This window comes from Serinus canaria, chromosome 2, assembly GCF_022539315.1.
Source record: "Serinus canaria isolate serCan28SL12 chromosome 2, serCan2020, whole genome shotgun sequence".
NCBI classification, from domain to species: domain Eukaryota; kingdom Metazoa; phylum Chordata; class Aves; order Passeriformes; family Fringillidae; genus Serinus; species Serinus canaria.
The window spans coordinates 141098111-141123352 of NC_066315.1; the positions used below are offsets into that span (position 1 = coordinate 141098111).

The window sequence follows — 25242 nt, forward strand, 5'->3', positions numbered from 1 at the left end:
CTATTAGACATCTGATGGTCTGGCCTTTTATAGAGATTATTCTTCCTCTTTCTTTGAAGCAAGAACACAACCAAAGAGTTAGATTTTGATCTGATGTGTGAAGGCAGTGAAAATATTGTTTTGTGTCTGATGCATCCATCATGAGAAATTACAACTTTTTTCGAAGAGCTAGTGGAAAACATGCTATTCAAAAAAAAAACCAAAAGAAGAAAGGTTGTAAAAGACACTATAAATCTTTTATTTCTTTTGAGTTACTATGAAATGCCCTTCATTTTGAAGGAAATGGTACAATCAATGATGTGTACTTCTTTCTCAGGAAAAGAAGATATTTGCACTAACAATTCAACATTTACTGACAAAAGACAGCTTACAGAAAATGCTTATGGTGGAAAAAATCATATTTGTGATTACACTTCTTATTGTGGATGATTTCATGAAGTGTTACAATGTAAGGAATTTCAAGTGTGCATTTACAGAAAGCTTTTAATCCAGTATTAAAGCAAAGGAATTTAAACCATCTAAACCACCGGTGTTCAAAACCACCCTGATTTCTTCCTACTCACAGTTAAAGAAAAAGCCTAATCTGAAAGTCTAAGCCCATGATATAATACTCCTTGCCTTATCACTGCACACTGATTTTTAAGAGTAGTCAAGCATACTCAATTAATTGAAGATTTCTTACAAATAGAAACTGTGGTTGGAAACAACGTATTTCCTACCTCTACTTAGTTACTAGTCTCTGATCTCTTATACAAAATTAAAATTTGGCTTTCAAAAAATATTTGTTCCTACATGGCCATTAGCTTTATGGTTGGTGCTGTTAATTGTCAGAAAAGCACAAGTGGGAAACCACTCGACAACACAGTTCACATACCCAAGGACAGACCTTTGGTAAAACTTAACCAAAGGAGAAGAGAAAGAAGAAAAGAAAGCCACCATTACATTCAAAATCTGAAACAGATTAATCACACAATATCGCCTATTATAGTACTGAGTGGAATAGTGACATCAAATGAACAAAAGGAGTTTGACTATGGTTTCATTTATACAAAACAATTTAAAGTTTACTTCCATAGTCTAGGGTCCTTCAGTCTGAAGAATGTATTTTTCCAAGTAAGAAAATACAGATTTTGAAATAGCTTTTGGGAATTTTCCCTGCCTGCTTGGCAACTGCCTACCACATTGGCCACAGGAGTTCTAGAGTTGCTGTAATCAATACCTTGCATTCACACAGAATCAGGGATAACAAAACAGTCTTCAGTTTATGTCTTTGTTCACTGCCAGGGAAGGTGAATGTCTAAATTGTGTTTTCAAAATTACTCAATCAACGGATAATTGTAGGTTTTACTACAACGCCTTTTTCAAGGCATTATTTGCATCAAACACACCAATACTCCAGGGAAATAAGACTGCTCATCTACATTTCCTAGCTGGAGCTGCATTTACACATCTGGGGCTCAGCCTTGCCAGCCTTCACATGTGCATATTGATATTCACAGAGTAGATATGCCCAAATGAGTGAATTTTTACAGATTAATGTTTGCACAATCAAAGGGCTTTTAAAACAAATTCTATTAACTTTAAATCTTAAAATGCAAGGGAAACTCAAGCATGAGGAGACAAAGATACAGGAGGAATATGCAGCAGATCACCAGCTTAGCTTACAACTACTGTGTAACACACCTCTCACCAAATCAGTGCAGCTCCTGCATTTCCAGGGGGAAACTGAGGCCAAAGTTTGGGTGGGGTTCCACGAGCTCTGTTTGGACAAGAGGCCCTTTGAGAAACAGCTGTCACTGCACTACTTATTCTCCCCTGTTGATTATGCAACCTCAGAAGCTCCATGTTCCCACCAGAGACACCATATTGAAATTCCAGACCCTCATTCATAAAAAAATGTAAATATACACTTAAATTCAAGCACAAGAATAGGCTTACTGATTCTCAAGTGGCCTCCAGTAGGTACGGCCTACTCAAAACTTTAAACTCAATATAGACTTAACACTTTTGCTGAAGCACAAGCTCTGCAGAAGGAGCACACCTGCATTTCTCTGTGTTAAAGTACATGCAGAGAACTTTATTCCTTTCCCCTCTCTTTTGTGATCCATGTAAAAGTCCTGAAGTAGACACATACACAAATGAGTCAGTTTTCAGGGAGATCTTTTTTTTTTAAAATCAAGCTCCAGAAATCCCAGCTTACTCTGCAGACAATAACTGGGCAAAGAACAGTAAAGGCAAGAAACCAAGCAGTTGAGATGTGCTCCTACAGCAATTTCTCTTCTCACATCCAGGTCATAACAGGTCCATGGCTTTAAAACCAGACTGCTTAGAAATGTGTGCAGTGGTGTTTAGTAGCACCTATTAAATAACACTGCCTAATCAACAAGTAGGGGAAAAGGACCTGCCTGTTAAAGATTCAACAGCTGCATCTTTATCTGCTGGAATAAGAAATCCCTGTGTGGAGGTAGCCCTCTTTCAGACAAAATTTTAAAAAATGCCAAGATTTCCACCCTCTTTTACTTTTACACATAATGGAATGTCAGGGGACAATAAATACCCAAACATAGCTTGCAGGGAAACTTTATGATTCCAAATATCAAACACCTGTATGCCAGAGGAGCACAGAGGTTTTATAACACAGCAGAATGCATGCCAAACTCTGGTGTGAGGCAAGCTCCTCCTTCACTCTCTGTCCTAGTAAAGCACTGCAAGCTCTGGAATTCTTTGCTAAGGCCTTGTGCCTGTGGGGGAATTTATCCCAAAAGGCATGACCGGTACAGAGAAGCACCAAGACCAGCACAAGACAAGATTTCAGTTGGTCAAAGAAGCTTTGCTCTCCATTCCCAAGCAGATTTGGTCCTTTTTTAATTAAAACAAACAAAAGAAAATCACCCAAAAAACAAAACAAAAAAGAAAAAAGCGGGGAAAAAAGGAACAGAAAATAAAGCCAGACAATTCAGGATAACTCAGAAGGAGAGAAATGGCTGAGAGTCATAGTTCTGATGTTTCAGACACAAAGGAAAAATATTTTCACAACTAGTTTACTGTTTAGTACCCTGTAGATACATAATATTTGACATTTATACCAGTTTCAATATTTTATGACCTAGAATATACTTTAGATCATGAATGAAAAATAAACCCATTCAGAGAACTGGAAAATAACGTGCATAACAATTTACTTTCAAATGCAAGGTTATGAAGGGTTTTTTTTTAAACTTCCAAAAATATCTCTAGGAAAATATTATTTTACATAGCTATATTATACAGTGAAATAAACTTTGTTATGTACAAGGTTTCAGTATGAAAGAAATCACAGCTAGACATTTGCTCATGGTCTAGATAATCTGTTGTCTCATATCAGTCAGAAGTACAACAGAGAGACTCTCCTTCACTCTTTTTCAGACTGTCTCAGTGATCATTTCAGCTTTCAGTAGTTACTAGTAGTTGTATAAAACCTGTGTGCAGACATCCACATATTAACCCTATCACAATCAGATATGGGTAGATATGCTTTCAAAACAGGGTTAGACATCTGCTTGACAACCACAGTAACCTGAGAATAACACAATTGCATATTGGTGAAAAAACCACACAGTGTAGGCACCTGAGCTATAGCATTCTAAGGGAGCTGGGTATTAAACCCTCCCCTGGATTTGTGCTTCATAGGCCAAATCCTAGCTTGTATATTTTAGGCAGAACACACGACACCACAATCCACTTGGCTCAAATTGGCAAAGTTGCTTCATATAGTCTTAACTAATCAAAAGCTTGTATCTACCTATTCTTAAACAACAAACCTTGCTCCTGTCACAGAGGTGGAAAGGACATGGAGTACTTTGCTATTTGTGGTATAACTGTAAACAGCTTCGGGGAAGACCATATTAATTATGCTTCAAGTTTACATCACACTGTTAGTTTCCATTACTTAAATGAACTCAAGCTTATCTTCAAGTTCACATCATCATATTGGGTTATAAGGGGAAGGAATTTTGAATTAGAAACTGCCTCCAAATCAGTGCTTGTTCACACACCCCAGATCCCAAGACAAAGATCTGACAGTGCTGCCTGTGTGGGAGATCTGTTCAACAGCTGAATAAAAGTTCAGGGAATATTCAGGGCAGGCAGCACTGTGCTCCCTCTTCCTGAGGGACTTGCACAACTTTGGAGGCATGTCCTCTCCCCTAATGCTATAGCTCAGCTGCGTACCATAGAAATGAGAAAAAAAGAAAGCACAAAATCCCTAATGAAGAGGAAACTGCTTTGGAACACCTAAGCCCTGTAATGTCTTCCAGCCTGTGCTCCCTTCCATCACAGTTGTGCTCACTGTGGTGCAGAACCTGTGGCACATTCACAGCCAGAAGCACCCAGCCAAGAGGTCACCCTCTTGAGGGACAGCTTACTCAAGACATACTCTTACACATAAGCAACCTGCCTCTACTGCCTCTAACAGACATAATCAGGAGCTCTGCCACTTGCTTTAGGAGAAGTCAAGGCAGCCTGTAATGAGCCCTGACACAGCTCAGCATCTGCCTGTAGGAGTCCCAACACACACCAGTGTGCAGAGTACAACTGGGGTGGCAAACTTCCTTCCCTAGGACTGCTGGCAACAAATACATCTTCTGTCCCCAAAGACAAATGCTGATGGCAAAGGAGAAGGTCCCCCAGCTCACCTGCAACCTCCTATCAATTGAGAAGGCACCAGGCACATCAAACCCTTTCCATTAAAATCATTGGTGATTTCTGCCTTACACCTTCTGGGGAACTGGTTACCAAACCCACAAAGCCTGAACCAGGCGAGGAGCAGCTCCTTGCAACACCAACAGAAGCCACAGCTGAAGAGAAACAGTAGCAGAGAAGGGAAAACAATATCCTCGTGTTCAGAGCTACATGGTCACGGCCTGGAAGTTGTTGGCTACTTCTAAATGGCATTAAATACTATTAACTTCTGCGGATAAGTAGATGTCAAAGGCATTTAGCATCTTGTAGGGTCAGGCCTACTGGCAGATGGCTGAGGAAAAGGCTATGTGCGAATATGGCAGAGAGGAAGGGAAAGAAGTGAGAGAGGAGAGGGGTAGAATTGCCCTGAGTTTTATCCTCTACAAATATTAAGTCAGGGGTTTTATCATCAAGCACTGAAGGAGTTAAGCACTAAAGCACAGACACTTAAGCAGCTTTCCCCCTTCCTTTCACATGTGATTGGAATGAAGCTGCACCGAAGCAGCCCAAAAGGCTTATAACAGCTCAATTTCGCAGCCTTCAGTTTTAATCCCCATCACCCAGGCTAAGCAGAATGGTGGTGCTGAGGCTGCTACTCCACAGCAGTCTGAGCACCTGGATGATGATGGTCTTCATCCTCCTCTTCCTCCTCCTCTGCAGCCTGTAGGTGGCTGGAGAGCTCCTGGATCACAGCAGCCCTACCGATCTGGTCATTTCGCCTCTTCTCCATGATCAGATCCTCCAGGCTCTGAAACTCCAGCGTGTGGCTGCGCTTGTCCCCCAGCCGGATCTGCAATCGGTAGGGCTGCTTGCCTATGCGCAGCTCCCCGCCGATTTTAAACTCTCGCTTGCCGTATCGGCACCAGGCAGCAAAACACTCCGAGTTTCTCCAGCTCAAGTCACGATCCTTGCAACCCACCTGCTCCAGGGCATTGCGCACCACCACGGCCGGGCTGAGGGGTTTGTAGCGGTACAGCCGGTTGGCAATGCGGCCGCGTCTGCCCTGGCTGGCGTCGGTGAGGAAGCTGTTCACCACCTCCAGCCGATGGAGGTGCACAACTTGAAAATCCCCCACATAAACCACCCAGTGTGGGTACTGGGCTTGGCACACAAACTCCACCAGGTCACCTGGCTTACACCTATTCAGCAGGTTCTCCGGGGTGTAGGTGCTCAGATGCCCCCCATCTCCTTCATCACCCTCCTCTAGCTGCGTGTCCTCCTCTGAAAAGCTCTTCTGGTAAATACACTCATCCCGGTAATAGACTGAGCACTCCACCTCGTGCAGCTGGGGATCGTAAGGCTGCAGGGCAGGGTTCTCACCCCCCAGGTCATGCACCGAATCCTGCTGCTGCTCCAGCTCATCATCGTCATTCGAAAAGATGTAGGAGACCCCGATCCTTGGCCCTTCATCTCTGTCCATACCTGTCGGGTCGGCCGTGGGAACTTCCTTGTAGTTGAGATGGGTCAGCTTCTCCACCTGGTTCCCCATGCCCGCTGCAACGACAGACACACGGCGGAGCCATGAGGGCGGGCGCGGGTGAGCGGCTCCCAGAGAAGCAGCGCGGGCATAAGCGCGGCTCCCCCCTCCGCAGGCGTCCCGGTTCTCCCCGCTCAGCTCAGTCTCTAGCAGCGCCCCGGGCTGCGGGAGCCCGTCGGGGACGGGGGGAAGGGGAACACGAGTCTTCCCTACCTGTGCGGAGGAAGGCGCGGCGGCACCACCACCTGTTAGGTGGCGGCGAGGAGAACAAGAGAAGCGCAGGAGCCGCCGGGGAGCGGGGCAGGCACCGAGCCACCTGTTAGAGAGGGGCTGCGAGCGCCTGGGGAGGTCGGGAGGTCCGAACTAGGGAGGGCAGAGAGCGCACCCCCCGCCGCCCAGGTGAGCCGCGCCGGGCCGCCGGCCAGGTGCGCCTTCCCCGCCCTCCCCCGGCACCGGGCGGCCGCGAACTTACCCCGCGGGGCCGGCGGCTGCGCGGCGCCGGGAGCGGCTCAGGGCGAGCGGGCGGCGGGGCGGCGGCGCGCCCGGATCATGGCCCCGGCCCGGCGCGGCTGCTGCTCCCCGCGCAGCGGCAGTGCCCGAGAGCCGCGCCGCCGGCTCCGCGGCTGGGCATGAGCCCCGGAGAGGCACGGCCGAGGGGAGGGAGGGAGGCTGGATCCGCCACGAACGCCCCGGCAAGCGCTCAGCCCCCAGCATTTAAAGAGGCAGCTCTTTTTTTTTTTTTCCTTTTCTTTCCCCCCCCTCCCCTTCCTTTCCCACCCTCCCCCCCCCCACCCGCCCTGCTTCCTCCCCCTCACCTCCCTCCGCCCCGCACCTTTTCTCTCTCTTCGGTCCTACATGCCAAGCGCTCTGTTCCCTGCCGAGGCTGGTGGCAGGCGGAGGTCGGGCGCGGGCTGTCGGCGCCGCCGCTGCGCAGCTCTGCGCGGGCAGCGGGCGGGCAGCGCGCTCAGCCCCAACTCGCACAGGCGCGGCGCCTTTAAGGGAGCGGTGCAACAGCAGCCCAGCCCGCCGGTGTGTTCGGGGGGAGGCTCCGCAGCCGGAGTTTGCCCGGGACGGGGCCGGTAGGCGAAGCGGAGCCTCGGTGCGCGGCCGTGCGAGCGCCGCGGTGCCCGCGCAGAGGCGCGGAGCTGCCCCCGGGGCAGCGCCAGGAGGTGCCTCCCTGGGGCCGCGCACAGTGACGGGGAAGTTGTTAAGTGAGCACAATCAAAGCGCCCGGTTCTCCTGGGCTGGCTTAACGCCTTCGATTCCTCCATGCGCGGAGTGCGTAATTAGGTGTATTAATTTATTTTCTTTCCGACTTCAAGACTCAGTCTATTTTTCAATATAGAAGATTATGATTCTTTCTCCCCTGGAAAGGCATTAGGAGATCTGGTGGGAATATTTTGCTTTCTGTGTTTTGGAGAACACAAAACAATATTTTGCTTTTTCATTAACGCCTAGTTAGTGTGCTAGGTGGGTTTATTTTTCATACTATTTTAACAGACACTGGTAAATTCACGCTGTTAAAATAGACTACAGAGATAATTTATGGGATGTAGGAGTAATGTCTTTAATTTTGTCTCATTTATTCCCTTTGTCTGTTGTCTTGTAATTTATAAGCCCAACTGCAACTGCTGTTCTGAGTATCCACTAAATAGCGGCAAATGAAGGAGCAATTGTTGTGCTACCAGGGCCTTGGGCTCTGCCCACAGGCTCAAAGAATACGATTTCCATCGGATTCTACATCTCCGTGGTTTCAAATACAGACCTGCCCTTTGGGGTAAGAAGAATTGCTCCATCTGGGACTGGGAAATGAGCACTGCTTGGGATGGTGGGGCACTGCAAACAATTGCAGCAGTGACACCCAAATCAGGACCTTTTTGTTTTGGATTCAGTTGGTGCCTATGTCCATGGGAACACTTTTGAAATGAACCTCCCAAACACCCAGCCCCGACACACATGCACTTTGGTTTGCATCCCAGTGTGTTTTCAAGCAGTGCACGTTTCTTTCACATCCCACCAAACTAGACGTACCCTTTGTGGCAGGGTTAGATCAAGGCTAGTTGGGCAAATGTCCAAAATGTATTGAATGTGGATGTGATTTCTGGGCACTCCATGTTTCTCCCTGCAGTTCCTCTCCTCTATAGCTGCTGTTGGACAAAAGAGGGTTCTGCTTCATAGTCAGGGCATTGTGAAATTGCTTCACTAATTAAAGATGTGTGAGAGTATCCTAAAACGAGGAGCTAAACTGATCATAGAAGTGATTTTTTAATGTTCTGCCGTTTCCATTGGAAGCTTTGTCTCAGCATTGTATCTTCCTATCTCTAGACCAGTTATACTTCTTGGTTAAAATGTTTGGCAGCCCTGTGTTTGAGACCAAGTTTGTTTCTGAATCTTCTGCAATGTGTGGAAAGATGTGTCTGTGCATGAGTGGAAACTCAGTATGGCCCAGGCAGTCACTTGTGTGTTCATGCACATCCACAAAGATTTGCAGTTCTCTATCATGCCTTCTCTTTTTCTTGTCTGCTTCATTTCACCTCAATGCTTAATTTTCCGCACCTTGTTTTCTGCTTTAATATCTTGGGTCTCTTTGAGCTTCCTTGCCATGACTGCTGCATGGAATCCATACTGTCTGTTCAATCTGCTGCTTTCTAGGCTAAGAAGCCTTTGGTGAATATTTTTGTATTGTAAACCACATCCATAATGGCTTACTGCACACGTAGGTAAGGAATTGGGTGGAAAATCCACAAAGAATCTACAGTGCCTATATGTCACTTTGATAGTGCCTAAAATTATGATGGTTAAAACTTCTGCTTAATCTCTAAGCCTAAAAGCAGCCATGCTTGCACACATACTGAAGTCAAAAGGGAAGCCCACACTTCTAGGTATGATTCCTCCCTGGGGTCACTCACAGGTTCCAGTTGTTCTCTTGTTCAGATTGCAGAAGAATTTCTTCTTTGTAAATTCTCTTTTGGAGAGAAGGCTGCACCCCAGACAAAACACAACTTTGCTTCTGGAGTGGGCTCATCCCAGCAGCCCTCTTATCTGAGTCCCTACAAAGACTGCAAGGAAGCAGGGTTCGATCTATGTGAGATCTATCTCGCTCAGCTCTACAAGAGCCCTCCAACATTTTCACTGCTGAACTTCACATCCATATGCTCTCAATCTATTGTTGAATTCAGCAACACATCTACAGGCTCCTGACACAAAAATACTGTTCTGGTGGGTCTTAATATGTCTTGTATGGTATTTGATATGCCTGAAAGTTTGATAGCCCCTTTTAAGGCAGAAACACCTGCCATGCTGGAGGGCTCTCTGGGAAGCCAAAGTTGCTTGGCCATATAGTCCATTGATGCATACAGAGGGGACTGCACCTCTTGGCTTGGAGACTGTGGGACATCTATGGAGCAAGTGACTTCTATTAATCTATTTTGCTGCTATCCTCCAGGGGCCTTTGTAGTGCTAATCGTGGTTGCCTTAAACTTATAGCTAATTTTGAGAATCAGATGTAACAGGTATTTTTTTGTCCCAACCGTATATAATTTTGTTGCTCCAACTGCAACCTTACACATATTTTACATCCAGAGATTGAAAAGGTGATATTGATTTGAAATCACAGTTCATCCTTACTTGGATATGAACTGCTGTGGTCACACTGTTATTGTTATAAAAAGATATCCAGGATGAGAAAAAGAAGTCTTGCTATGTGTGTTTTTTTTTTTTTTTCTTAGCAGTGATTCTGAGTAAGACAAGGTTTAGTGTCATATTCTGTAAGCACATTCTGTTTCACAGGTATTCAGCCAGCTGATGGCTATGACACCCTTGAATTATTTAATGGCTTCCATTTCTTTTTTGCAGTAGAGTTTTATGAGAACTGAGATAAACTATGCTCCATTTGGCATGTAAGCACTCTACATCATAGACCTAGTGAACCAGAGTGCTTAAACACCATGGTGGAATTAGGGGCACTGGAAAAATAAACCACTTCCTAGTGAAGTCCATGCAAGTTCTTCCATGGAGTTTTGTAGAAATCAATCATGTCCTTAACTGAAGGAGGTGTATGACCTGAGAGTCACTTGATGGATGGTGTCCTTCCATGACAGCCACAGCTAAGTCCTCCAAGGGTATTTGGATTCGTTTCTTTTATGACCTCTTTGTCCTCCAGTGGAAGCTGCATCCCTGAATCAGGCACCAAGGTCCTGTAAAGCCAGGAATGCCACTTAAAATGAGATTCATCCAACCTGGCATACCAGCACTAGATGGTAGGGAATGGGACAGAGAGTTAGTGTCCTGACAGCTGTTGGAATGTGGTGCTTCCTTTCACTTGTGTCACCCTAATACTCTCCCAAGGTTAAGTGCTTTAATGAGGTTGGATTTTCTCACACACAAGAGGAAATGGTGCCACGTCAGTTAATAAAAAGCATTAATATTTAAGATTGCTTCCTTGGGGTATGAAAGACCAAGGTTGAAGTGTCTTATCTCACTGAAGGAATTTGAACTGATATCTCCTGGGAGGGTACTGGAAGCCACCAGACTGTAAGCTCTTTTTGAGCAAGTCTTGCTTTCTCTGTCCCACTGAAGCTGTTCAGCTTTGTATGGACTCATTAAACACCCATTCAATCTGTCTGAAAGAAAAGAAAAGAATGACAACATCTCTTAGATCAGAAGCAAGAAGGGGATTAGAGTGCGTTGAGGTCCTCTCTAATGAATATTCAGATGTCTCACAATCATGCAGTATCTTCATCAGGAGCCATTCAGACAGACCCACCAGAAAGATCTGAAAGTTTTGGTTTTAGGACATGGTCATGAGACAGTTTTTTTTCATATCTGTGCTGAAAGAGATTGGACCTCTGGGTCTCACATGTCCTGCATGACTGGTGTAACCCAGATGCTAATAGATATCAGGTCCTCTTGGTTTCTGTTGTGGTAGAGCCCTGCCCTACTGCTGTCTCTGCTGGGCCAGGCTTCATGGATGCAGAAGTGAGAGTTTGTGACATAAGTATGGGCTTCTGTGGGAAACATGCTGGCACTACTCAGTGGTTCTGCTTGTGTCTCCAGGGGAAATATCAGGAATTTTGAGAACCAGAAAATTTGTGTGCCTCAAAATGTTGAGAAATATTGTAGAATGTTGGTATTTCTGAACCTGGAGTTTCATATTTGACATGAAACAGATAATCAGCCTCTGGTGTCAGGAAGGTTTTATCTGCATTTAACCTATAAATCTTTGATTACATTGTAGAGAGTTTGACATCTGTGTGCTTCTACACATATGATCTTTGCTATTCCTTATAGTGTAGCATGGCTTACCATATATTCAAGAAATGAAAGTTAGAAAAACTGCAGATAGAGGAGAGACCCACATCAGAGGGAAAATTCTGTTTTTTTTCTAAAACTCTTGCTGGAAGCTTATGGCTCTGTTATCTACTTCCAACACTCTAATTTGTGACTAAATGTGTTCTGTGGCGAAATAAATTGCTGAAATTGCCAAAGTTACAGAGTTTTTAACTGAGACATCCAAGCTGTATCTCAGAAGCTCTTCCACTGTGAGTTTTTAATTGGTGCATTTCAGCAAATGAAAATGAAGTAATTCATATGTCAGTAGGGGCCTGGATTCATAGGAATTGCTATCAAACCAACTTGAGCAGCAGGAAAAGCTTAATTAAAATGTAGTCCCTTTTTTACTTAATCAGAAAATAGCAACTATATGTCAAACATAACTTAACAAGGAAGGAGGTACAGCACACACATCCTTCCAGCATGAGAACTGCTCATCCCTTGCAACTCTCATCTGTCTCATGCTGAGCTTCTGCCCTGGAAGCTCCTCCTGTGATGTGTCTTTTAGCACGTCACAGCACTGCTGGCTGCCTTGGTAGCACAGAGTGTCCCTGCAGCTGGGAAGGGGTGGGACTTCTGGTGGAAGAAACTTCTGATGATTGCTCCTGGTGAGCAGTACCTGAGCAGAAGCCATTAGTAAAGGGAATGAGTCTTTTCTTCAGCTGTTGCCATACTGCTAATAAAACATGACAGTATTACTGTGAGGTAAGCACATCACTTTTTGCAGCAAATTTGTGATGTGACTGCAGGTGACTCAGAGAAACTGTGATTGCCCTGTCCCTGGAAGTGTTCAGGCCAGACCAGATGGGACTTTAAGCAGCCTGATCTAGTGGAAGGTGTCCCTGCCCATGGCATGGGGTTGTAGCTTTAAGGTCTATTCCAACCCAAAGCATTCTGTGATTCTATGGCTGTGTGTCTATGCTGCCATTTAAATGGGGTGGAACAGAGGAAACACGAGCAAAGTCTCCTGTAGTGAGGTCAGACTGTGGGACCATACACAAGGTGATAGCACAGCTGGCAATGTGTGGGGTCTGCTCTCCTCAGCCCAGCTCTGGATGCTTGCTAATTTGACTCAGAAATGCTGGCCATGGGTGCTCACCACAACTGCAGATCCATGGCAAAGTATGTGAGCAATGGCTGAGCAGATAATCTGCCTTGTCATTCACCCATTAGACTGAGAAACAGGTTAATATTTTTTTCTTCCATAGCCAATGGAAAGCAACAGAGATGCAAAGCCTCAAACCATCTGTGAAGGTGATGTTTGGGGCTTTCTGCTGGACTTGTTCCAAATCGAGCAGAGCAGGACCTGGTCCTTGGCTGGTCTCAATTGCTGAGGCTGCAGTGCTGCAGGGGTAGCAGCTGTGGGCTGGTGCACAGCCACCTGCACCAAGGAAAGCCTTGGGCTAACCTGGCTCATGGTGTGTGTGTGTGTGTGTTTATGGAGGGTGGGAAAGGGCTGGTGCACAGTTTACCCTCCATGTAAGCCTCGTGTCACATTGCTTATCTCCCACAGCCCTCACCACAGATGGATGCACAGACTGAACCCACATCAGCCCCAGGTGTATTAGGGGTATGCCTGTGGAAGGAGGATTTGCTGAGCAAAACAAGGAGGGAGCAGGCAGCTGAAGGATCTGCTCTGGGGCATTAGGGTTGAGGCAGAGCTGGGGGAATCTCACAGGCTTCAGTTTTCATCAGTCTGAGGCAGTTTTGCACTCACCCTCATCAGAGTGAGGCACAGCAAAGCTGGATGTGAGCAGCAAGGCACCCTTGAGAGCACCAAGAGTGCTTTAGCAATGAATTTGGACTTCTAATGAAATTAAATGGAAAGATCAATGCTTTCAGGGCTCTGGTCTCCTTTTGTGAATAGCAGCAACTCCTACTTGTTGCACTGAAATGGTGCAGTGATTAATAAAATCATTAAGGCCCTGAGGTGCTCAGGGTGCCTGCTAACAAGGCCCATGGAGGCAGAGAGGCAGATTGCTAGGTGGGTGACATGTTTTTCCAAGGAGCAGGAGTATCCAAATTTGAATCAGTCTGCTGATGTCCACAGTGCTCGGTGTGGTCCCTGACTCCTTACCTGAGCCTGCTTCTGGAAATGACTGCAGGGAATTCCCTGCACACATGCACCAAACACCTTCCAGCAAGGAGGTTTTCAGTCAGCTGCAAGCATCCCTCTCCTGTAACTCACTAATGATGCTGCTGAGTTGTTGTGGGCTGCAGGGGACCCGCCAAGCCCAGGCAGGCTGGAGTGACTCCTGTGGGTTCATTCATTACTGCCTGCCACCAAGAACCATTTTCTACCTTAGTTAAATGCACACCTTGAGACAACCTCCTTGGCTTGTAGACAAATAGCAGGTACAGAGTCTGCTGTGTTAAACAATTGCTGCCCCTTGGTGGAAAGTGCATAAGTGTGAGGAAATGCTGCTGTGCTTCTTCTTAAGAAAGCATCAGTATTATCTTTATCTTCCTCTAAGTGCCTTCTGATAGTGCCTGTGGGAGGAAAGCGAGGAGCAGATGGTTGTTCCTTCAGTCCTGTGAACTAGTTAGATGAGAACCATATTCCTAGTAGAATCTACTGTCAAGGAAGCTTCTGGCCTGCTGGATGGCAGTGCTGGGTTGGATTTATAAAGTGTTCTCTGGATAATAATGTGTGTGTAAGTAATAATGACTTTCACCCTTGTTAGGACTGACAGCCCTATGTGTTTGTCTTTCTGGAGACAGATGTTCTCCTGCCTGGTTATGTGGGTTGATTCCAACTGGGGAAAGAGGACAGCATGACCAATGTGCTGTTCATTGTTATTTCATTCCTTTTTTTATTCCTTTCCCTCCTTTCCTCCCTCTTTCCTTCCCTGGGCTGTCTTTTGGGCAGGAGCCTGGCAGATCACATCAGCTGCTGCAGGGAAGCCCTTTGGCCATCTGAGTTCACCCTCCTCTGCCATCAATCAGAGCACAGGAGGAGGCTCAGGCAGGGTTCTGAATTTGTCTCAGCTCAGCGGCACTCCAAGCAGTTTGATGATGTTTTCCATCCTCACATGTGATACCAGCTGAAGACTGGGCTTGATGCTCATGCTTACAGACAGTGCTTCATCCCAGACAGCCTCTGTATAAGTTAAAGTTGTCAGCTTGACACCAAATCCCTTTTCTTGGCTTTTTCTGCGTAACATGGTGTTCTCTTGCTCTGATTCAAGTGTTATGTGGTTCCACATGAAGGAGATAACAGCATGAGCAAAGCTGTGGGTAAAGATAAATCATCTGTAGGAGAAGATCGAAATGCTGTTTTTTGGAAGGCAGCAAGGCCACCATGCCAAGGGACCAAAACACTTACTGTAGCAAATGTCTGCAACAATCAACTTAAATCTCTTCTACCTTAAATTCAAAATTATTTCAATGCAAAGCCATTTTTCAGTGTACTTTTTTATCAGAATGAGCTGTATTAAAAACATTCCTCTATGGAAGACTTAGATTCTCATTTTTCACCTGACAAGTCCCTCATTTGTTGCTATAAAGTAAATCCAGCCCGTGGTTAACTTGACTGAAAAATTCCAAATTACTTCAAGGGAAAAAAAATAAAGCTGTGTGCATTGTGCTCTTTCAGGGATACACTGATGCAATGGTCTAATTATACTGGGTGTCCTCTCTTTTCAACAATTACATCTACTGACCCTAAGAGTAATCAGAAAGAAGGCAGTGTTATTTTGCTACTATAGAGTAGATCAGGCAAAACAATTCCTACAGTCTGTGCCACTTCCATGTTCAAAGTAACAGGAAAATACACATGAAAGTGATGACTTTGGGATAGATTACTGAACTGGATCTTGGTTACAACAGAAAAAAATGGCAAATTAGTCTGATTTTGGATCCTCTAAAGAAGTGCCTCCATGACTGTGCCACACAGAATAACTTTGTGTATTGATGAAACTCAGCAAGACTCACCAGTCTAGTGAATATGAGGGGTTTTCTTGGTTTGGTTTCTCAGGATTTTTTGGAGTTTGGTTTGGCTTTTTTTTATTTGGGTTTTTTTTTTCATTTCACTCTTCATCCTTGAGAAACTCTGAACAATTTGTGGCCTGAGTCACAGTCTCTGTTGCACTTCCTTTTATAAGTGCAGGGGGGAAACATTTCCAGTTCTAGGTTTCCAGTACAGACTAAGTAAAACCACATAATAGCCAGATTTCAAGCATGTCCTTCCACAGCAGACTCTGTCCTGGGCTGTATTAATGAGTGTAGCCAGCAGGTCCAGCAAAGTGAAATTGCATCTGGAGTGCTGCTTCAGTTTCGGGCTCCCCAGCAGAAGAAGGACAGTGATAGAGCCAACAGACACAAGCTGAAATCTGGAGAATTACATTTTAAATATTAAAGGGGTGGGGGTTTTGGTGGTTTTGGGTTTTCATTTTTTTTTTATTGTTTGTTTTGGTGTTGGTTTTTTACCAAGGGAGTAGTCAAATATGGAAATAATTTGCCCAGAGACATGCTTAGTCTTCATCTTTGAAAGTGTTAGACTCATCTGGATCCATCCCAGAAAAACCTGATCTAAGCAGACCTTCTTTACAAGGGGTTGAATAAGATGACCTCTGCACATCTCTTTCAGGACAAATTATGATTCCATGATTCTCACAGGTCACAATAAATCTGCTAATTAATAATTCCTTCTGGATCCAATGAGTATAATTTACAGCTTCTTTCAATTCCATCCTGGAGTCTGATTCAGTAAGAACTAGATAAAATCTTCTGCTCAGTTTGAAACTCTGTGAAGAGAAAAGAAATCCTCGAGGCTCTCCTTGTCTAAATACTTAAGTTCTGAATTTCCTGGACTTCAAAGGCAGACACACTCTTCTGCTTGGAAATGTCTTTTTCTGTGGATGCCTGAGAATATAACTTTGTTTTTCCTTGCAGATACACTGGGTCACCTGGCCAAATGACCCCAAACTGCTCCCCTGATTCTCCCCCAGCTGTTTGGTTGTTGTAGAGCTGTGTGTGCAGCCTATCCATGGTGAACAGCACCGTCCCAGCTACCTTGGCTGGTGCCCAGGGGACCTTGCCACTGCCCTAGGATGGGGCTGACAGGCTGCAGCAGTCAGGGGTTCATATGGTCAAGGATTTCAATTCTTCCCCATCTGAAATTTCGGCATAGTGGTACTGATGGGTTTAAGTCCAAAATCCAAGCTCAACACAGTACTGAGGTGACTGCAGTGCCAGGTCTTACAAAAGATGGGCATTTCAGATCCCAAAAAATGCATGCTTCAAGGCACGAGGTTGCTTCCATTCTAAGCAGGCTTGTGAGAAGGTGCTACTCCTGCAGGCAAGGCCGTGGGAGCTTGGCTCTCAAGGGCTGTGCTCTCCTTGGCACTGCTGTGTTCAGAGCTCGTGATGGACAGCTGGGTGGCATCTGGGGTGAAGCCACTGAGAGCTGTGCATGTCTGGGCTCCTCTGGATTGAAGCTGGCCTTATTCACTCCACAAAAGAGGCTTTGAAAAGTTGATTGCTTAGGTTTTAACTTTTCCAAAAAGGTTTCTCTGTTAAAAGCTTCTGGTTAGAAATACCAAACCCTGTCGTTGCTAAGATTAAGGTATTTGTTTCTTAGAAATGGCTTATAAGCAGAGACCAACACATGGATTATTTCTCCTTCTTTAGCCAAGTGGAGCGAAGGTGCTTCAAGCAAATTGGGCTTCCAGGAGGATCAGTTTTGCATGTGATTTTGATAATGGTTTTGGGGAAGGAAGGGTCAGATCTAATTTTTCATGTTTGTAACTCATATGGAAAAAAAAAAAAAAAGAAAAGCAGTACTTACCACTAACATATTGGGGGGTTAGGCTGTTTTAAATGAATATAGCAAAATCAGCTACTGTGTTTCAGTAAAAAATTTAGAATGGGTTTTATTTTTGAATACTAATGAAAAAATGGAATATCATCAGATTTATGGGTTTTGCTTTTCTGGAACCGGATTTTTTTTTCTCACTTTTTTTCCTGTGGTTCACCACTGCCTCCTCCCCAAGGCTAATGTCATAAGCAAAAGAAAATCTGACTAATTAACACGACATCAGGAAGATTGTAAATACCTGTCAGGAAACAAGAATGTTTTTTGCTGTTGCTAAAAATGACCTTAACTGCAACCTGGAAAAATTGTGTTTGTAGTTTGTGAATGAAGTCAGTAACCATGCTGTGGTACTGCTGGCCTTATTACGAAATGCACATCACAGATTGTGTCTAATTGCACACGGTGGTTTTATGGCATCTGCAGCTACTGATCCAAGACTCAGATGTCAGATATCAGCACTCTTGCTATAGTTAAATGCTGCTGCCATGTAATAGGTTCTGTTTATCTCTCTTCCAGATTCCAAATTGCTGTGTCTTGGGTCAGTGGCCTAAGTTCAATTTTTATAAATTCCTGACTGAAGTTATTAGCTCTCCTCTTCAAAAACCAGGATGAATTAATGTTGCATTATGCCCCATTCAGGGAAGTGTGGCCCCAGCTTTTATCATTGTCACTGGGCTTGCTTGTGCTAGGTTTCAGCAGAAGGAGATTGGTGGAATTCCTTCAGGAGGGTGTATCCATCCCTTTGCTTACATGAAGAGGGAAATTTTCTGCTGATGTTCACACATCTTGCAGGATTGCTTTATCCCTTTGGAGGCCTGGAAGAAAATAGACCTATGATGTGGAGAACAGATATATCCTCATTTCCCCGTCTCAGATGCACATGAGCTTGAGATGTACTTACAAACAAAATGTGCAATAAAAAAATGGATATTCATGTTCCTAAAGCTCAAGGGTGCAATGCTGATGCCTCAGAGAGCACTGAGGCACTACCACCACTACCTTACCATCCTTAGTCCTCTTGGTCAGTCCTCCCTGTGCCTACCAGATTTCAAACACCATGATCTGCCTCTGTACTGCCAAAGACCCCTCGTGGTGCCCATGCCTGGATGGAGCCTTCTGCAATGCCCTGTCTTTCACCCTCCCCTTCCACTTCATGCCAGTAGCAATGGTGTCTTTCCACCAGTGCCACCAGAATAAGATGCTGCTGAGAGGGACTTTGTGGGTCCTGCTCTGCACCTGTTTTTCAGACAATCAGCACTGCATAGAGCCACTTTCAGTCTTTGGCATATATGGTGGCAGCTGCCAGAAAAAGGACTAAAGTGCTGGGCTCCTTGCTGCACTTCATTTTCATGCAGCCCTGTACTGCTTCCTGTTTCCAGTTTCAAAACAGTTTTTGCAGAGTGCTTTGTTCTTCCCCTGTGCACTTGGAACTGGCAGTAAAATGTGGATTGTTCTCAATGTTTAGCATCAAGTCCTACATGTGGGAAGTGATTTATCAACAAGATTACAGGCTGGAGCACTGTGAAAATTGGACTCCAAGGTGCCATAATTCTTTGGAAAATGCCAGCCACGGTAGGTTTTACTTCCCAGCTGCTGTCCATTATTGATAGCCTTATTCTAATATTATGTTTATGTTGTAAGCAGTGACCAGCTTCTCAGCTTTATACTTATACAGGTGCAGCTAATTCAAGTTTTGATCTTCATACTCATCTCTGTTCTTTCATGTCAGTCCCCTCTTCCTCTGCTCTCACAATCTTTTTTTTTTCTTTCATTTTATACAAGAAAGCTGATATCTATTAAAAAAAATAAGACAAAAACAAAAATAAAAATCTTTCCATGCAAAGTAGTGTCATAAGAAGTCATAATCCCTAAGATATTCTTCTGGAAACATGGAAATGTCAATGCCTAAAACATTCTGATGTGACAGATGAGATAGACAGGGCCAGTTGTACAGTACTATGGAATCTCTATGTCATTGATAGCTCATGCTGCTGCTCAATGGCAGAGAGAAAAGAATGTTGTAGTTCTCCTGGGACATTTTTTAATTACTGGACCTATGGCAAGGTCCAGTAATTAAAAAATTAATTAGCACAAATAATTAATAATAATTAGCACAAATGCCCACTTTAAGATATTTAGCCATTGGAGTTTTTTTCATGGGAGGGCTACAGGCTGTGTTACAAAATGTGCTCAGTGGGGTGATGTGGCTGTTCCTGAGCTGACAACAAGGAATGAAGTGGTATTTCAGTCTGTCTCTCTGCCAGCATTGCCTTCTATCTTCTTAGCTCCACACCAGAGCTTGCTGGCCCATAAACATTGGTGGTGCTCTCAGTTGCTAGACAGCCAACCCACTGAAGCTGGGGACCATAAACTCCTCTGGGCAACATCAAAGGTCTCAGAGAGAAAGTGAGTGGGAGGAACAAAGAAACAGAGAAATTTGATGTGTGTCTCACGTGACCCCATGAAACTTTGAGAAGTGCCAGACTAAATTGCTCTTTACATTTTTTTGCTTTATATCCTCTTTTATCTGCCTGTCAGGACATTGTCTTTTTCCCTGAGAAACTAAAGAACAGCGGGCACTGAAAAAAATCAGAGTGGTTGAACTGCTTGGAGGCTGCAGTCAGTAGTCCCACTAAAGCTGGAGGTATGGAGATTTCTAAGACAGGCTGTTATCTAAAAGCTGCAATAAAATACCTGAGAAGTGATCAAGTGTAAAGTTTACCCATAACTGTGCCAGCCGGTTTTAGACTGGAATTCTTTGATATTGAGCTAGGTTTCACAAATGATCCATAAATATTTTGGAACCAGCAAGTTTAGGAGGCACCTGTGATACAAATAAAAGAAATTTTGAAGGTCATGAAGCAAGCAAAATTAGCAGAATTCCTATTGACTTCACCAGGAACAAGTTTGGGCCTTGAGTTGTTTGGCTGATAAATTTTCAGCAGGACTGAAAGAAAAAGGATCTATAATTTTTTTGATTCTAAGATTTTATTAGTGTCCAACCAGGATGTTGTTTAATCTTCAAAACAAATACCAGCACTCAGAACACATCAATTGTTTGTATTCTGAGCTCTGTGTTGCACTTATTAATGGACAAGGAAATTACAATGAGAATAATCATTGTCAGAATACTAATGTGATGTAAACTAGTGTAGAGATATTTATTCAATAGAATGCAATTACCAGCAATACTCTATTTTCTGAGCAGTGTGACTGTAATCCAATTTAGGCTGTTTAACCCCTGGTGATTTGTTTCCGTTTCTATTGTGATAGGCTGAAAACAGGCAGGATTGCTGGGGGCAGCAAAAGGGAGAGTGAGGGGAAATAGGACCCCATGTAATCTTAGATTTTAATGACTTTACTAAATCTGCATAACTATGGGGCTGTTCTTCATGGTTGTGCTGCTAATTGAAGTTTAAAATAAGGGTAGATCCTATACTCACTTTCTCCCAACATAATTTCATTTTCTGACGAATGCTTAGTCACCAGTTTAAAAAATCCTTTATTACTTCAACCTGCAGTTACATCAGACCCTGGATTTCATATAAGACAGGATTCTCAGGTACATGGTGGAGGCAAGTGATTAAGAAGATATTCAAGGTGACTTTCATGACCAACTTCTTTTGCAGAAGTGTTCTCGGCTGCAGGAGTTGTGGCAGGATCCCGTGGGCAAAGGGCAGCTCCTCTCCTTCAGAGAGAGGGGCATCACGGGAAGGACAGAGCGTGGGGACCTTGCTGCAGGCAATTTCTGTAGACTAAAAACCTTCAGCTAGATACTGGTACACTCATTAGCACAGAGGAGTCCCCCTGAAACTAGCACAGTTTCTGTGCTTCTGAAACTAGCTCAGGGTATCTTATCAGCACAGATAGAGGTCTTGGGATCTGGTCTTTAAATAAAAGAAGTGCCTGAGTGATCTTGTTTTAGGTACAGAGGGATATTTTGTAAACACACACACATAGGTGGGGAAGACCTCTGTCCATCTGGTGCAGAGTTTGCTAATGGTGATGGCAATTTCTCCTAGACAGGCAGCATTCAAGCAGAAACCATTGTGTAACTGCTGCCAGACTAGAAAGCACAGAAAAGCAGTTCTCTCTAGAGAAATGGGCCCTGGATGGGAGCCTGAGTGAGATGTCCAGCTTTAAGGCTTTTGCACTTCTGTTCAGGTTTTTGTGTCACTTGAGCACCTGCCTTGGGCAAAAGATGCCAGCTAGGGCTTGCCCACTTATGCTGTTGGCTCATCTTGCAATATAAGAGGGAAGCAGAAATGAGTAGGTAAGAACTGCACAGTCAGGACAGAGTGGTCCTAACTCCCAGGGATTCTGCATATGGGAGATTTGCAAAATTAGTCCCTTAGTATTTCCAGCAGGCATTCAGCCATAAAAACAGTGACTGAAAAACACACAGTGCAGCTACTATTCTTTTAAGTCCCAGTAAAACTGTTTATTTTTTCACTTAATTTTTAATATAATTTTTTTTAATATAATTTTCAGTCTTGCGAGATTGTCTGAGGCGTCCCTTCCCAGCCATTTACCAAGAGTGCTGTGGGGATTCCTGACAACACAACTTTTTGTTGTCACCACATCAGTGAGCTAAGGAAGAAGGCAGTTGTGTTTTCTTCAACAGTTGTTATCTGGGCCCAGTTGGATACAAACTGCAATGCAGCGGGAACTTTGTACATCTGCAAAAGAACAAACACCTGCAGAGCAGACTGTCAGGTGACAAATTTCCTCTCTCTGGACTAGCTTTACTCTAAGCTGAATTCTCTTTGCCCATGTTCACAGCCCATGTTACTTTCACCATTGTAAGATAAGGGGAATCAGAGCCTTTCTTTCCTTAAGAAAGGAAAACCTTGGGAAAACTTGGTCCAGCACGTGGCTGCATAGCAAACCTGGATGCACAGTGCCCAGACACCTCCTTTTTCAGTGCCATTCCCTCTAAGCAGTCTGCTCATCTTGAACAAATTGCAGCTCATGGCCTCTGTGAAAAGCCAGACCCTCTTTGCCTTTTCTCATACCACCAAGTTTTGAAAGGGAAAGTTTTTCAGTGAAGTTGAATGTTGGTTTCTATTCAATACAGATGAACTATGAAGTGAATCATAGTTCCATCTAAGCCAGTTTCCACTGATCATAGACCTTCGTAATTCCTACAGATTGATTATAGTAATTTCAGTTGATGAAGATTCTATGCAAGATTTTGAGGTAATGTTTTTGGCTATGAAGGTACCATACCATTTTACCTGGGAGAAAAGACTGACCTCTACCTGGCTACAACCTCTTTTCAGCTGCTTGTAGAGAGTGATAAGATTTCCCCTGAGCCTCCTTTTCTCCAGGCTAGACAACCCCAGCTCCCTCAGCCACTCCTCATCAGATTTGTGCTCTAGTTCCTTCATCAGTTCCCAAGTTGCCTTTCTCTGGGGGCTCCAGAACCTCAATGTCTCTATTGCAGTGAGGGGCCCAGAACTGGACACAGCACTAGAACCTCACCAGTGCCAAGCACAGGGGGACAATCACTGCCCTGGTCCTGTTGGTCACACTATTGCTGATACAAGCCAGGATACCATTGGCTTTCTTGGCCACTTGGACATCATCATCTTCCTCTGCTGGCTTATGTTCAGCTGGTTGATCAATGCCCCCGGTCCTTTTCTGCTGGGCAGCTTTCCAGCCACTCTTCCCCAGGCCTGTCGTTCTGCAGGGGCTTGCTGTGATCCAAGTACAGGACTCAGCACTTGGCCTTGTTGGCCAAGTTGGGCTATTGATCCCACCATCTTTTTTGGCTGGGAAACCCTAATTCCTAGGTGACCATCCTCAGGAGTTTCTGTGGTTTCTATCACATCAGTAACCCTTGCGTCTTTGCTGGCACATGGTTCTCCATCTCTACCTCCACTGAGACAGCAGACTGAAGGTCCTTGCTAGCACACAGTCCCTAAAACACTGGCATAATGCCAGGTTTATCTCTAGTGATCCTGGTTTTATCCCTTTCCCCCTTCAGCTCTAGCTTAAAGTTCTTTCAGTGAGCCCTGCTATCTCCTGCACAGTTCCTTTTCTCTCCTTGAGACAAGCATACCCAATATTGCCAGCAGGCCTGGTGTCATGTAGACCAGCTCATGAACAGAAAACCCAAAATTCTGTCAGTGACAGCAGGTTCAGAGTCCGATATTGGGCTGCTATTCTTCCTATTTCTTCCCCCAACATTCCCTGCAACTGGAAGGATGGAGGAGAACACTACTTATGCTTCAAATAGTCAGCTGCAACCTTACTGTAATTTGAAGTGATTAATTCCTAGAATTTTTAGAAGTAAGCATGGAGACTAAAATCCTTATTTGAGGGGATGTTAGGAGCCATATTTGGCACTCAGTACCAGATCTCAAAGTTTCACAGTCCAAGTAAATTTTGCACCTGAAAAAGCCAAGTGTTCTGCAGAGGCTTAAATGGGAATGTGTGATGAAGAGCTTTTAGAGAAAGAGTTCAGTAGGCAGAAGAGAAAAGAAAAAGTTTTTAACATTTCAGATTGTCCATGTAGAAGCAAAATAAGGTGGGAGATGAAATTTCTGTGTACTGATCATCAATGCCATGGTCTGAAAGGTTCTGGTGTGTGCTCCAGGCCATATGAGGAAGCTCTCTCCACCTGTATCCAATATTCTTGTTCCAGGACAGTTCCTCCTCGTGGTTTCCCTTGTTACTGACAGTGTAACACTGCAGAAACAGCTGCAGGGGAAGTGTTTGCCACTCATTTGGTGACAGGATTGAACATGGAAGGATCCCTTGCTTTTGCATCAAAAGGATTAAAGAAATGCCCCTCACCTCCTCCTTCTCCAGAAAAAGTAGCAACTAAGGCAGGATGAGGAGGGACATAATGATGAGGAACTACTGAGAATTTGTGCCCATTTATGCATTGACACTGTTGCTGGAGTTGTGGCCATGAGTTTTGGATCTTTGCTGCTTTAGGGCTGGTGAATTTGTCATCAACCTTCCCTCTAAGGCTTCATTCATAAATCACTTTTGGAGTGTGAATAAGCCATGGGGATGCTTTAATAAATGGTTCCTCACATAAAGTTTTATTCCCCAATAATGATTAGCTTATTAGTAAATCCCTGATGGCATTACTAAGGAGGTCATTATCATTATCCCTGTTTTATATCTGCAGAAACTGAACCAGAGAAAGGAAAAGTCACCACTAAGTAAGATTTGTGAATGCAAGCTTCTGAGTCAAGGTACATGCTTTCTTCAGCAGGTCACAGGACTAATAGGTGCTTGAAATAAATGGTTAATGAACTGGTTAACCAAATCATTACATCAAAATGCTATAGGACAGTGATATTGTTTTAGAATATATTTAAAACCATAAAGAGTTACTTGCACCTCTCATTGGTTGTCAACATTTAGCATCCCAAACTGTTCATAGGGACCAACTTAAAATACACATAACTATAGAGTTCAACTTTAGGAACCTGCATAGATTGTGTGCTGTCAGAATTGGTGCTGTCATCTCCTGATTTATTAAAAAGAAACTGGGATGTCATTTACCAAGTTTTTTACTCAGAGGCATCATTTTTATTCAGCTTATTCCTGATAATTTTGAAAACAGTTCTCGTAGACTTGATTGTTTTAACAGTGCATTACTGGCCATAGAAAAATCTGCTGCTGTCTCAATATAAAGGACAACAAAATGCAAAGAGGTGTTAAATCAAAATAGATGTCATGAAAGCTGCTGCAATGATTGCATCAGACAAGACAGTCTTCAAATTCAGTGAAAGACTTGCATGTCTTTTTCTGACAGCAGCCAGAGAGGATTTCCAACATATAAGGATTCCCTCTGAAATAGAAACCTTCCATGCCCAGCTATACCTGAGTGGTCTAAATTCTCCTTAAGGTGGAGAGAGAGGTTTAGACAGAGAGTACT

General features: G+C 44.2%; 1 protein-coding gene across 2 annotated transcripts; it reads right to left on the reverse strand.

Annotated features, from left to right (window-relative positions):
- Window positions 1-214: 214 nt before the first annotated feature.
- On the reverse strand, window positions 215-7143 carry LRATD2 (LRAT domain containing 2). 2 transcript variants are annotated; one of them, XM_050971353.1, is made up of 2 exons: window positions 7029-7143; window positions 215-6213 (listed from the first exon to the last, which is right to left on the reverse strand). In XM_050971353.1, exon 2 carries the CDS (start codon window positions 6206-6208, stop codon window positions 5312-5314), a length of 897 nt encoding a protein of 298 aa, XP_050827310.1. In that variant the 5' UTR covers window positions 6209-6213; window positions 7029-7143; the 3' UTR covers window positions 215-5311. The 2 variants fall into 2 exon arrangements, with proteins under 2 accessions (XP_050827310.1, XP_018769417.1); XM_018913872.3 differs by lacking the exon at window positions 7029-7143 and adding an exon at window positions 6410-6628.
- Between the last annotated feature and the right edge of the window lie 18099 nt (window positions 7144-25242).

Coding starts and splice junctions, on each gene's coding strand:
- LRATD2 (XM_050971353.1), bottom strand. CDS start 6,208: ATGGGGAACCAGGTGGAGAAGCTGACCCATCTCAACTACAAGGAAGTT.